The 14238-nt window shown below is 48.0% G+C and overlaps 3 protein-coding genes across 3 annotated transcripts; all 3 read right to left on the bottom strand.

Moving 5' to 3' along the window:
- Positions 1-732: 732 nt before the first annotated feature.
- Asppvi_005655 (putative MFS alpha-glucoside transporter) lies at positions 733-2660 on the bottom strand (the record flags this gene model as incomplete). The annotated part of the gene is made up of 6 exons (XM_043301571.1): positions 733-806; positions 859-1029; positions 1083-1548; positions 1614-2039; positions 2088-2387; positions 2445-2660. The coding sequence occupies 6 exons, from the start codon at positions 2658-2660 to the stop codon at positions 733-735; spliced, it is 1653 nt and encodes a 550-aa protein (XP_043157506.1).
- A 1554-nt stretch (positions 2661-4214) lies between these two features.
- On the bottom strand, positions 4215-5576 carry Asppvi_005654 (TPR domain protein; the record flags this gene model as incomplete). The annotated part of the gene is made up of 1 exon (XM_043301570.1): positions 4215-5576. The coding sequence occupies one exon, from the start codon at positions 5574-5576 to the stop codon at positions 4215-4217; it is 1362 nt and encodes a 453-aa protein (XP_043157505.1).
- A 3991-nt stretch (positions 5577-9567) lies between these two features.
- Asppvi_005653 (anthranilate phosphoribosyltransferase) lies at positions 9568-10850 on the bottom strand (the record flags this gene model as incomplete). The annotated part of the gene is made up of 2 exons (XM_043301569.1): positions 9568-10467; positions 10503-10850. The coding sequence occupies 2 exons, from the start codon at positions 10848-10850 to the stop codon at positions 9568-9570; spliced, it is 1248 nt and encodes a 415-aa protein (XP_043157504.1).
- Between the last annotated feature and the right edge of the window lie 3388 nt (positions 10851-14238).

The raw sequence follows: 14238 nt of genomic DNA, 5'->3' as shown, positions 1-14238 counted from the left end.
GCACAAAGCAAACACAGGTCTGCTACATAGTATAGTTGTGATAACTTGATGAGTTCCATATCAAAAAAAGGATGACTATCCTTGTTGGTAGATGATTGGTATGCATAACTGTCTCATTGCACCACCAGGTCGGTTGGCAATCTGCTGACACACAGGCTGGTTGTTTCGTTTTCTGTATGAGTGTACAGTTGGACAATGTCTCAAATTCCTGCTAAGAGGGTCCTCTTAGTTGGAAACCTTGATGCTCCTTCGCTCTTACATAAACTTGCTAGAAGACAAGCCCTTAACCACCCTAAAAAGCTAATGCTTATTTCAACCTGTATCTAACCTACTCACTAGTCCCTCTGATCACCCTAACCGCATATAAAGTGAACCTGATACCGTGCTGAATCGTAACCCAGACATATATGGCTTGTATCACCATACATGTGGGCAAGTGGGCGATCTGCAGAATGCCTAGCCAGGCTGTTCCGCAACCTGGAGTTAACCTGCGTCGGATGCACACCAGGAGGCAGATACAATCTAAAGCCTACCTTAGCTGCTAAAGATGCTGTTTTATCGCCTACGGGCGAAGTAGCCATCGAGGCGGAATATATAGTTCCTGCTATCGGATATACAAATGGAATTTAAAGACCGAAGATATTATTGCAAATATTCATGACATTATCCAAGAGCTTTACCCAACAGAAACGCGCCCTACCTTACTAACATGGCAAGTGAAGGAATAGCTGTTTAAGCAATATGCTCTGCCGCTCCCATATTTCCCTCCTCCTCCTTTGATATGTATTCCCGCTGATTGGCAAATTCTGCCCATTATATTAGAATAGGAGACCCCGTGTAGGGGGAGGAGCAACTTACGGTCCACTTTAGTATGCTTGAACTTCCTTGCGGGCACGCGGTGGTGGAAGAGCAAGTCAATCTCTCCAAAGGTGCGGTCCTTGGTCTCAGGAAGACGGAACCAACACCAAATGTTGCAGAGAAGGTTGGTGCCAGCATAGAACAGACCTGTTTTTGCTCCCCAGTTCCATGCTAAAATGGTCAAGGTCAGTAGTTTTCATCCAGTAAAAAGTGTGGAATCTTACCAGAAGCAGCAATCATGCGGGGTGTAAGCGAGTTACTAAAGATGCCTGTCAGGTTGTACACAAATCTTCCAATCACAATCGTCTTATATCTTAACCGTCCCGAAGGTGTTTCGGCAACGATCGGGTAACAGACCGGTCCGACGGTAATCATATTGATGAGAGTCGAAATGACCAGAAGAACGGCGATGGCCAGCTGGGCGCCCTTGTCGCCTGCTGCGAAGCCAAGGCCACCAATGATCACGATACAGACAAACATGAGCGATAATCCGCTCATGTAAATGGTTGCGCGGCCAAAGTGCGGGAAGAGAAGCCAGCAGATGACGCCACCGATGATGTAGCATGCAGAAAGGGAGATGTTGACGTCGAATGCTTGCAGTTCCGTAAATCCAGCAGCTTCGAGAAAGACGACCGAGTAACCGAGGATGGCATTGCCGCTGAGGGTTTGAGCCGCCCAGACGACACAATTCTAGTAGACTGGTTAGCAACTAGCGCCATATTTGTAGCAAGGCTGGATGGAATCGAGCGACCTACAATTTCCGTTCGCCGCAAGTTCGTGCCCTTGAAGCATTCGAGGAAGCTTGCATCCTCTGTCTCGGCTTGCTCCAGCTTCGTGGTATGCTGGATATACGCCAGCGTAGCCTCGACCTCACGCTCTTTGTCTGGAGTATCCTGTCGAAGGCGTTTCAAGCTCTTTCTCGCCAGGTCGACCTTGCCCCGTCGGACAGCATTCCAGGGCGATTCTGGGGCCAGGTACGCTCCTATGAACAGTGGAATAGGCCAGACCCACTGCAGGACAAACGGTAGCCGCCAGCCTAGATCTCCGTCGACGCCAGCGACGGCACGAACAACCCCGGAAGACAAAAGAATGCCAGCACCCCAGCACATGCAGACATAGGCTGTGACGTACGGCCGTAGGACGGTGGGGACGACTTCAGAAGCATATGTAGTCGAGAGGGTCTATTAAAAGAATCAATATTATGCATAGAACACAGGAGGTAGACGAACCTGAAAAACTCCCCAAGAGACGCCGCACATCGCCTCACCCCAGGCCAGGATCGGCAAGGAAGGCGCGAAGACCGGGATGAAGATCATAACCGCCATCCAGGCCATGAAGAACATCATTGTTGGTCGGCAGCCAAACCGGTCCTGAGCGTAAGCGTTGACGAGCAACCCCGCTAACTGTCCTACCATGGACGAGTTCGACAACCCCGACTGCCATGCCGCTGTGATAACCTTGGTTCCGGTCTTGTCTGAGAACTCGCCGAATCGTTGGATAAACTGGGATTGACCGTAGAAGGAGGTGATCTATCAATCCTTGTGTTAGGTTTTACTCATCCTAATCAGGGGAGAAGCAATACTGACAATGACCAGGTCGTATCCCTCCATAATCAGACTGGTGGAAAGGAACATGGCCCAAAAGACGGCCTTTTTGTACTTTGACAGAGCTTGTCTCACGGTGAGTAAGCGATCAGCAGCATCACTTTCCTGCGCATGACGGATGAGCTCGACCACATCGGGGTTGCCAGGGCTGAAGTTTTTCAGCTCGTCCTCGGACGGGACAACCGTCTCGTTGCCCATGATAACGGTATCCAGATGGGATGATCAGCGATAAGATTGATAATTCCAGGGAGTGGAGACAAGAGTTCTAGTCTGCTTGACGATCTGGGGAAACGGGGCGTTATAAAGCATGGGATGTTGATCGTATCCCCACCGGAAGCAAGGAGATGAGGAGACCTCAAATGGCCTCGTAAAGTTTCTCTCCACCTCCCCCGGAATGCCATGATGCTCAGATGGCACGCTTTTTGCCACAGATGTGAAGATTAAATAACAAATAATGGATTAATAAAGAACGGAGTCGCCCGCTGGGTTCCCTCTGCCTTTTTGTTCCCGTTCTGGACCAGAAACAGATGGACCAACCCCAGGCTGTGCGGGGAAATTTCCGGGGGTGGAGACGCGAAAGCACCCCTTTGATAATGCCATTGAAAAGAGCCGTATAGGAGACTTATATGGTCAGATTCCGATAGACATAAAAGCAAGGAAGCTGATCGTGTTTCCCGGCACGCAATTGTCTAAGCTCATGGATAGCACGAGCTGGAAGTAAAAAGATCGAGCAATAAGACCGACGGCACGCATCATGAGGCCAGAATGCGGAAAAGTCCCGGCGGACTCTCAGGTGGTCAAGGCAGCCGATTCGCCAGACTTTGTGAACGGACGTTAGCGTGACTCGTGAGACACTGCCTGACAGGGATCGGAAAGCCGATCATGAGACGATGTGTCTAAGGCGAACAAAGACGGTAGATATATATGCTACCCTTCTGACCACCTTAAACTGTATTCAATGTCCAAGGTAGTTGAAAACCCCCCTACAATAGGCGATAGAGCCCAGGACCCAACCGCCATTGGCATCGTAACCTGGAACGACTTTGTCGATAATTCTGCTCGATATTGACCCTCCTGGTTCACTCCGCTGGCCCTCAAGTACCTGCCAAGTTCTTCGAGGAATAGAAGTCATCAGAACCAACACTCATCCTCAGTCCAACACACCTCTTTACGATCTTGCCTTGTCCCATACTCCCGTTTTAAACATGATGGCCTCTATATATCTCCTCGTTGCTACCCTGGCCGCTAGGTCAGTCGATCTCCGTCCATGATGATCGAGGCTATACTGACAAACTAGCAGCGTGTTCGCGGACTTGCGCACACAGGTATCTGTGTTAACAATAAGGCGACGATGTGGTACGTTGCAAACAGACCTATACTAGAACAATTTAACTCACAATGAATAGATTGTTTACAATAGAAAAGCCAAAGAAGCGTCTATACAAGCATGCTATTCTTATAAAATCGCAACACAGGAAGGCAAACAGTGGGATCGACGCACGGATTGCGCAACCAAGGTCGATAATAACGTCCTTCACTATCGCGAAACAGATGAACAGCACATGGGGGGAGATGGCATTACTACCGCAAGATGCACTGGGCGAGCGGTAGCGTAGGGTGGTGAAGGGAGCGTTCGGACGAGATCGCTGGGATTATGATTCTGCATATAAGAATTAATTCCGGGAATATAAGATATTAACATGCTGGTCAGAGAATAGCAAGTCCAGGGCTGTATGTAGTGCCTCCAGTAAGCTAATCCTGAGGGTCTCGAACGTGATTTAGTCTGTACCAAGCGGCTTCGCAAGACCTGCGGACAGGGTGATCTGGCGGACAGGCCGTTTTCGCTGACGCAAACGCAGTGTCGAATGTGTCCCGCGCAGTACGCAGCTTTCCCTGGCGCTCATAGAGCACTCCAAGCGTAAACATACTCCACAGCGTCGAGGGGTCATCGGGACCCAACACCTTCCGCTTCACATCAACCAGAGAAATGTTTAATTCTGTCGCCTCAACGCACTTTTCCTGCCACGCCAGCACATTGACCAGGTTTGCCATGCTAGCTATTGTCCTGGAATGTTCGGGACCTAGTATCGTGACTCGTCCCTGATACGCCTGTCGATTCAGATCTTCTGCCTCGGCGAATTCACCGCGTTTCTCTAGTACCTCGGCCAAATTACTGGACGTTGACAGTGTATTCGGATGATCAGGTCCCAGGACCAAAAGTGATCCCTTGAGGACGTCTCGGTGGATTTCTTCGGCGGACGAATAGTCACCGCAGCTCTGTAGCACGCCCGCCAGGTTGTTCAGTGACGTGAGCGTGTTGGGATCTACAGTATCTAGGGCGTGCTTGTCTTTCCATTGTCTTCGTGTCTCGGCTGCGAGTTTGGCGATATCAGCCGCAGCATCCGTGCGGCCATGCTCCAGCATTAGTATCGCAAAGCAGCTCATACACTGTAGCAAGTCCGTACTATTTCCTCCGATCAGTGCCACCTGTCGATCGATGGTCTCTCTGAGCAGCGATTGCGCCTGCTCCCCCCGGTCCGTCTCCAGCAGGAGCTCGCCCAAGAACCTTACACTATCCATGGTTTCTGGATGGGTGACGCCCAGTAGCCCCTCGCGAAGTGCCAGTCCCTGTCGCAATAGGCCTTCTGCCTCCTCGTAGTCACATTGATCCTTCATCACTCGCGCCAGATTCGTCATGCTGGTAATGCTGGAACTGTGTTCTTCTCCATAGTGCGCAATATACGCCCTCATGGCTCGTTCTAGCATCCGGCGCGCTGCGTCATATTTCCTTTGTTTTTGCAACAGTAACCCAAAATCATTGAGAAGCCGCAAGGTAACAAGGTCATCGCTCCCGAGGACCTCGTCGGCAGTCAGCAGGATGTTTTCGTACATCGTCGCAGCTTCATCGACGCGGTCCTCCTGCTTCAGGATCCCTGCCAGTGTAGTGGCTGTTCTCAACGTTTCGCGATGGCCATCCCCAAGAAGCTGGCTCTGCCCGTCCAATGCACGCCGTGCGGTTTCCTCGGCTTGCATCAATTGTCCCCTCTCCCAGAATGCCTCCGCGGCGAGACTGAGGTCTTTCAAACTGTCTTCTTGGGTGGCTGCTGCAAACATGTTGGAGGCCTGTTTTCGAGGGTTGATGTTGTGAGAATTTCATCGCCGATGGAGGGGAAGATTTGACTTTTAAAGGATCGTCCCTCGTATTCGTGGACTTGGCATCAGTCAATGTTTTCAGTCACGATCGCAAAGATCAGGACCTTTCAACGCCAGGAGTTTTTTCTACGAGGCCTGCCACTAATCAGGATCTGCCTTGGATTTTAGTGAAGATTGAAATTGCTCTTTAATGCGCTAGTGAAGACTGGCCGGACGTCTACTCTTTTTCGTATTTCCATATAGCTCTAGATATATAATCTACAGATTTATGTCTCTTTAGGTTTGTTTGATGTCAACTTTTGCAATAATTTGTTCAAGGCGTTACTACGAATCCAGGAGTGGCCAATCTCGTTGTGTCCAATACTTGCATTAATACATTGTCGCGAAAGAGTTCAGATACGACGGGATATTCTAATGGTCTAACATCACTTTAACCACGGCTTTCATGCGCCCCCCTTTGTTTCTTTCAAGTATCATCCAATATACAAGGAATAATTGCTTTCTGAAGAGTTGCCCCTTCGTTACACAGCGCTACCCCTTTGGTGTCCCGATAATTTGACTGGAGTAGCCTTTTAGGCGAGAGTAATAACAAAAGGGCCACACTTAGAATCTTCGCAAACTGCCTGAACTCAAAAGGACAAGTATGTGTGATTCTTTTGCTCATGTGTGATATGCTCCACCTCTCCCAGCTCTCCAAACAATCGATAGCATATTGAAGGAAATCCGCGAACACAGGACGTTAAGGGTGTCAATCATTGTTCAGTACAGATCGTAGAGAGCTTGAAACTGAACAGGGAGCCAAGTCGAGGCTTCTCAAAAGATCATCGAAGCCTGAGCAACGTGCGGCTGCTTTCCCCTGGATAAGATTGGAATCCCATCTCCGTCGACCCTCCAGTGCTCATGCGTTGTGGAGTTGGAGTCCAGTCCATTGGTCTCGAATTGGTTAAGATAGTGTCCAAAAGAAGACAATTTTCACACAGTAACAACACTCCGCTAAAGTGTCGCCGCAAAGAGAAGGATCGAGGAAAGTTTTAAACGTTGAGTCGTAAGGAATGCCTCCTAAGACACCACCTTTGCAACGTTAGCCTTGAGCTGATCGAAAGCTACTTCAGTGGTAAAGCAACCAACTTACCTCATTTATTGTGGCCTTCTGCTCCAGCAGATCGAACTCTCTGCCTCCATGATGTGGCTTCCAGCCATTGCCCAGATGCCAACACCTGATTTCGTCTGTGGCTCGATAATACTGGAAGAACCGCACCCTTCTTCCGATCGCCAGGATTCCATACGCGGGGCGTTGAGGGCCGCAGCGGTTTTGATGCTGCATCCTGAGGTATCACAGGAGCTGGCCTGCCCCATCTGACCAAACAGAATCCTGGCCTTCGCCGTCCGCAGACTTGCACTGCGTTATGAGAAAGGAACGGCGTGTTCCCCAGCTATTTCCAGGGAATTAAAGTCCGAAAAGCCCCTGGCCCCTCCAGTTTCAGTGTGTATTGCCTGGGACTGCGTGATGAACCCATTGACTGGGTCAAAAACCCAGTTCAATATGGAGTTCCAGACTCTGTTGACGTCCCGTTCCGCACTGTGTTGGTTTAGGGGACGTATCCCAGTAGCTATGGCCGGGATACACTGTATTAGCACCCGTTAGTCAAAATAGACGTTTCCATCGGAGTACAATACATACAATGCTTGTAGCAAAATTTGACCGATAACAGTCATATCGTCGTTGAGCTCATTCTTTTGGTGGGCCTTTGAAGAGAGTGGTAGAAAGAAAGAAAGAGAAACACTCGAGCAGACTCTGGGGGCAGGAGGCTTAATATATCTGCATGCTACCTGCCCAAGATACTGGGAAGTTGAGAAGATAGTGAATATAGCGACACTTGATAGTGAATATAGCGACATTTGATAGTGAATACAATAGCCAGCCACAGGGTAGTGAATACGGCATATGGGAGAAGACTCTCTCACTAAGTACAACTAAAAGGATTGAGAAAAGAAAGAAAAGAAGAAAAAGAAATAAATTAAACAAATTAAAAAACAATCTAGCACACTGAGCACATCCTAGCTAGTTGATATCTTGGGACTATGAGAGAATTCCCCATGGTACATATCCAAGCTTCTACATCACAATCACTGGCCGACGTCCTCATTCAAGAGGTGGAGAAAATTCTCCTTGATGCGACCGAGCAGCGTCAGTGTTCGAGCACGATTCTTCAACCCACTAGTACAGCACCAATCATCGTCTAAGAGTAACTCTTCGATTCCCAGGCACAGTTCTGTCCAGTTTACCGCAGTTCCGGCCTTGATCAGGTCGTCAAGTTCAAACAATAGCTTTGTGTTGCATCGTGTTTGCCAGTAACTGTTAGGCAATCTCCATCGAAAAGCTTCGAGCAGATTACGTACATCGCTAATGCGCCGTCGACTGTGAGGCTGAGAGTCGTAAACTAAGTCCACAATAGTCACGGCAATATCCAGAGGCAGGCAGAAACCCTGTGACTGGGTTCTATTTTGTCCTTGACCAGAATCGTCCTTTGAAGGCTGCATATTTTGAGTGATCAAGCGTTGTATGCCAGGAATTCTCAATGGACTCCCAAGGTGATGCTGCCTGCCCTCAGACCAATTTACAGCGTGTGCCCGGTGCTTGGAAGACCCAGCCTTGGTAGATGAACGCTGTTGCTTGAGCCAGTGTGCGAAATACTTATAACAGATCCTATCGTTAGACCAATGGTCCAAGCAAACAGCCCAGTGCTTCCTGTTTTCTTTCCAAAACTCTTCAACAGCGCGGACAAAGATTTGGCATGATGAGATCATGTCCAAAAAAACGTTCGAGGAGCAGCCAGCAGTGGGCATGAATCGGATACCCTATACGTGTCCCTTCCTCTCGATTCCTCTCTGTCTCGAACAGATTTGCTATGTGGAAGCTAACATTCCAATAGTTCTCTTTCGCCGCCGAATTCTTGACCAGAGCCCTCTGGGGGTTTCTCGGGACCGGACCTGGCCAGCAATTTCCGTTTGAGATTCCAGACAAGGACGTCTGGCTTGTCTGCGGATCTTCGAGAACTAGATAGGTTGGCTCAATCAGCATGATCATCTTTGAGAATCTGTCGGCGTTGTGACTAACTTGCTCGAAACCAACCCGCCCACACATGGGGATATTTCACAAACTCCATCTGCTCCAACTCTTCGGCTGGGACGGTTACACATCTCCTCTGACTCTTGTTTGCAAGCTTTGCTAAGTCCTCTCGCTCCCGAAATACTTTGCAGAGTTGGTCAAATGGGATCTCAACCCCACAGATCACGCAGCAAAATTTTGGACCCCGCTTGACTGGATAGAACGTGACGGTACCCATCTTGCTTTGTGTAGCACATCAACGTATTGCTACTGACAATGTGCATCTCGCAAGAGTGCAATAAGAAACTTGTAATCTTCAAAGTGATGTCATGTTTAGCTGATCACGGTAACTGGCACATAATAGTGATGTCAATGGATATGTAGCTCATCACAATATCTGCTTACCAACTAATTACTCTAATAGTTGAACTAAAAAAATAACTAACTAGCTTAGACATTCAATTCCTTGTCTAGAGACTCCAGACAGCCACAATAGAGTGTTTATAAACAGCACCCAGCTGCTGTTGAGGTTTTTGGCCTATCACTTTTGTTTACAATAACCGTGAGCGCCCAGTGAAGCATTCAGTAAATATCTTAGAGCTACTGGGGGGCAATAAGTTCTAATATCAGTCCTTGACATTGACGAGGCTAATTCATGAACAGCCTTGTCCAGCAGGGCTTCCTCACATACTGCTGAGCTGCGTGCTATTCCCAATGACCGATGTTTATTTTTATATAGGATCGAGAGTGCTTGCCTCTCTTTTTCCTGTTCAATGTTCAATCAAACCATCATGAACTTCACCGGCTTTAAGCCTCACCCAGGCTATGACAGATCCCAAACACCTATTCTAACTGACTCGTCACGTAGACAAAGGCTTCAAGAGCCTTCAGAGCATCACCACCCACGATACAAGACCTTGCGAGACGGACACCATCCTTCCATTTACCGCCAGAGGGACCCCTCTCTGCAATGCCATCGTCTTGCAAAGTACCACAGACCCCGGAAACAACAAAAAGCGCGGCCACATGCATAAGCACACACTGCAAAACAGGGTCGTCGCCAGACAACTGATTATGTAGAAGCTGCGAGAGAACACCAGCCTCCTGGTGAGAACTACCTTCTGCCTGAATGCTGGCCAGCGGATTCTCCGATAGCCCAAAGTCCTCCGGCTGAAGGCGAAAGTGCTGTATTCCGGGGCTGGTGCCCTCGGCGGGTCGATCCGTCAGCATCCAGCATGAGGTTGAACCCTCCGGACTGATAATATCCATTGAGTCGTTCCCACAGACCACGAGGGCTTTCCGAACTCCCATGTCTCGAATTGCCTGTGCCATAACAGGGCCGAGGACTGGATTCGCTACACCGACTACTCGGGCCTCCAGGCCGCAGCCGGCATTGAGTGGATGGAGCAATGTACTCGTTAGGTCGAATACCGTCCTGATTCCCAGTCCTAGACGGATGCGATTGGCATGCTGCATTCGCGGAAGAAAATTGCGCTCTGGGAGAAACGAATAATTGCTGTGCTTGTAGATTTCGGGAATGTATTTCGCGGTGACGTTTGCGAGGGATGGAGTGTACGGTTTGATATCCGCGATGATGTCCTCAGGGTTGGCCGAGGGGGCTGGATAGGTAGCGCTCAAGTAGCCATGCTGGGCGATGAGGAGCTTCGCCGACGCGACGACGGACGCCATGGCAGCCACGGAAATGATCGCCGTTGCATTTCCTCCTGTTCCGGAGATATCACACTGTGGTCATTCGAAAAGTTAGCTCTTATATTAACTGCAAGCTGTTGATGGCTGAAACGTGCCAGCCCACCCAGATATTCCCCGCAAGCTTTGTTTCGGTCCGAAATGACTCTGTTTAATGCAGCCGCATCGACTTTTGCCTGTGCCGCGGCCAGCGAACGAATACACTCTGAAATCACGATAATATCCTTGTCTTTCTCTCGGAGATGCAGTAAACTCAGGAGAGCGGCTGCTTGGAGTTCATTCAGCTTGTCATCCAGGAGCAAACACAAAGCATTGGCGATCTCAGCGGCTAAACCCGKGTCTGATGCATTCAATGGTTGCGCCAGCTTTTTTAGTGTCGGGTCGATTGACACATATTGTGAACTGCTTGGTCGTGCCATGATGAGCAAATATGCCTTATAACGATCTGTGTGTTCCACCACTGCTGCAGGGATTGGGTGGTTAGTCTGGGTGGGAAAAGTCAGGGCCGCAACACACTTTAAATATGCACAGTATGCACAGCCCATACGCATGCTCTAATATGCTAAGGGAAACAACTATATGACTGTGACTCATCAATTCCAGACTAACTAGAGGGGTAAATGGTGAATTTATACCTGGTAGATAACCCGGCCCTCAGTTGGCCCTCAACCCTGACTTGCCAGCGGTCCGAGACTTGTCTCGGAGATCTCTCATGTTGCTTCAGATAAAGAGAGTCATTACTTTTCAAGATGACCAGAAACTGGTGTTTTACTTTTCGACTACTTGCCACTAACTGGAAGAGTGATCACAGCCTCCGCGAGGAAGCATTTATTCCGTGATCTATTACTATATTTCCTCGCTTGATAAATCAACCTTGAATCGTTTGCGGATCTCTTGGCATGCTTTCAGCACCACAGCACGGCTTTTTCTGGAAATCACTAAGACGAAAGCTAGGAATGCGCGAGCATCCGCTGTGAGGGGGTGAACTTAGTCTCCTAGCCTGGAAAAAGATTGGCTCCTCACAATATGGGCTTTCAGCTCTAAATGGCGGTCTATAAGTGTCTCGTATAGGTCCCGAGTCGTACAAATACCTCCTTGCCGATCATTGTTAACAATGAACACGATCTGGAACCTCACCGGTTCGCTCGGTGGATGTACGTGTTGGGTGGGAAAATGCATGGATGCTCGCATCGTCTTTTTGACATGCTAAGAGATGGAGGACCATGTAGTCAATTCCATATGTGTTCCGCGTAGCATAAAGGAATTGGAATCCAGGAGGCCTGGGGTTAATCTTGGTTAGGAAATAGGTGGATTTGGCCAAGCAGTCAAATATAATCAAGGTCCTGTTGGCGATACTAGGCCTCTTCATCAAAAAGGATGCACTCAGCAACCAGTGACTTCCTCAAAGCATTATAGAAGAGATACATCATTCCCATCCACAACGGCAGCGTTACACTCGAGGGATTGGCATTCTGCGCGACGTCGCCCATTGGAGTACTGACCTTGAGGCGTAGAGGTTGCCGATGTTTGCTGATGATCAGCCTATATCAAGCAGTTAGGACTATAGATTTCTACCTTCTCGCGATATCCAGTGTCATTGAATTAAGGTACTAGGGATACTACCCTGTCCAAAAGGTCACTTAGAGCTAAAGATGAATTATGTTGGACATTATCACTCTGAAGTATATATAGGGTGAAAACTTTCTATCTACAAAAGTTGAAGTCTCTATATGACATGATGTAGGGTTTAGTAAATTTTATTATAGCATATTACAGCAAATTGGTCTATGATCATTTCTAGTAGTCAATATTACTCTTTAGAATTATATACAAACAAAAAAGTGTAGACCCTTCTAGGTCATTGGATAAAGAGACTATGCCCCCAAAGCCCCATGATCAAGACCAAAGATAACTAGACAGAGCCTATCCACAAGATGTTCGACGACGTTTTGGCATATAGCTCCTCTGTCTCAAAGTAGGTCTAATACATCTCAAATATAATTAAGATCCCCCTAATTCCCCAACCGCATTAGCAATGGTAGTTCTAGTACAAATTTTATTTTGGCTGGTGTGTACAACTGTCCGTCGTAATTATTCACATGACGATAATACAGTAAGGCAATGACTGCTCACTGACTGAGTACTCCCAGAGTCATTTGCGCATTAAGACCTTCATACCACACCTTCTACCCTCTGTCAGCTAGCCATCACATTTTTGCCTCACTATCAATCCAAGAGTTGTCCATGGCGCAGCAGAGAACAGGATTGTATACTAAATTTCACTTAGCACTGCTAATTGTGACAATGTACGGTACTTACGGCACTAGAACATTTAAGTAGTATTCATTAGCAGCATTGCTATCGATATCCTCAGGCGTCAACGTGCTCGTTAGGCAGTATTCAATAGCGTGCAATAATTTGTCGCCGTTTTCAGATCTGATCTGAAAACACAGTTCCGCCACTGAGAGCATTTTATTGTGATGAGCAAAGCCGAGATCGATGATAGCATTCTCAGAATTCCTTCGGACATCTACTAATGGAGAACCCATCGAAATCTCAGTGAGCAGAATCCCTAACCGTTGCAAATGTAGCCTTGCACTAAAATCCCCCCCACGCAGGTCTGGACATGAATGCGAATGCGTGATACCTCCTAGAGCAAGTAAGTAGGAAAGCTTGTCATTCGGCGTAAAGCTTTGCAGAGCACAGCTGCATATGCCAGTGAACCATTCCGTTTTCAGAAATACCAACATACACTCAACAAGGTCTGTAATGAAGCCACTTTTGAAAGCATATCCAAGTAGCCTGGTGGGGTTTACGGAGGAACTGAGGAGGTCCCTTAAGCTTTGCGGACCTTGACTGGGTTCATGGTAAGACTTAGGCTCGTCGCAAATATCAACCATAAATTCCTTCCTTTCGCCGATCCCATGGGTTTTCTCCACAGCCTGCCCGATCAACTGATGGATTGATGGAGGCAAACTCATCTGTATTCGTGGCACGCTTGCAGTCGTTATTTCAGTAGTGAAATTTACCAGCCGGTTATCGGTTTGGTTGGAGACCCTGCCAAACATGTTCAAGTCTAAGGTGTTGTTTAATGTTGATTCATAGATTGTTCTTGATCGAGAGGAAGTTGCGTGTTCATCAAATAGCTTGAAACTGAGCCACAATTCCAAGGGACCAGCAACTGCATCGTTGCATAGCCGAAACACGATTCCTAAAGCTGCAGTTGCCTTTGTAGAGAGTTTGACGAGCAGATACTGACTGCCAGTTCGATGGATGATATCTGTTGATAGTTCTGAATTGTGTAGGGGGATTCGCCGTTGCGCCAAGAAACACAGATCGGAAATATCACTTAAAGCAGTCATCTCCCTCTCAGAGGTTGTCGTAAGCTCATCGAATGTCTTCAGTGCTGGCATAAACCAAATTTTGTACAGTAGGGATGGCCAAAAGGCAAGGATTCGATACCTTTCTCTTAGACCGATTAGTTTTCTGACTCTTGTTGCTCGACTCATTAAAGCTTCGGCAATATGATGAATCCTCAGTATGTGTGACTTGATATGCTGAGACCCAGAGACCCCCCAAAAATGCGTTGGGAGTATTTCGGAGTCATCAAGCTCCCATATCATCCAACGGTGCTTCCAAAGCTGTACACGAATCTTCAGGCCCATAAGAATAGAGTCGATATGTTGTAAATAGAAATTGTGTAGATCGCTTTGAATCGACTGTAGACCGCTCCGAATTGCATCGTAATAGGTGATAACTTCTGTTGTTAAGGCGAAAATTGAACGTTGCGGGGACGCCTCGCTCAAC

This window comes from Aspergillus pseudoviridinutans, assembly GCF_018340605.1.
Source record: "Aspergillus pseudoviridinutans IFM 55266 DNA, scaffold_4, whole genome shotgun sequence".
In the NCBI taxonomy this organism is placed as follows: domain Eukaryota; kingdom Fungi; phylum Ascomycota; class Eurotiomycetes; order Eurotiales; family Aspergillaceae; genus Aspergillus; species Aspergillus pseudoviridinutans.
Note: the sequence above shows the minus strand (reverse complement) of the source record. Positions and strands in the feature narration are given on the sequence as shown.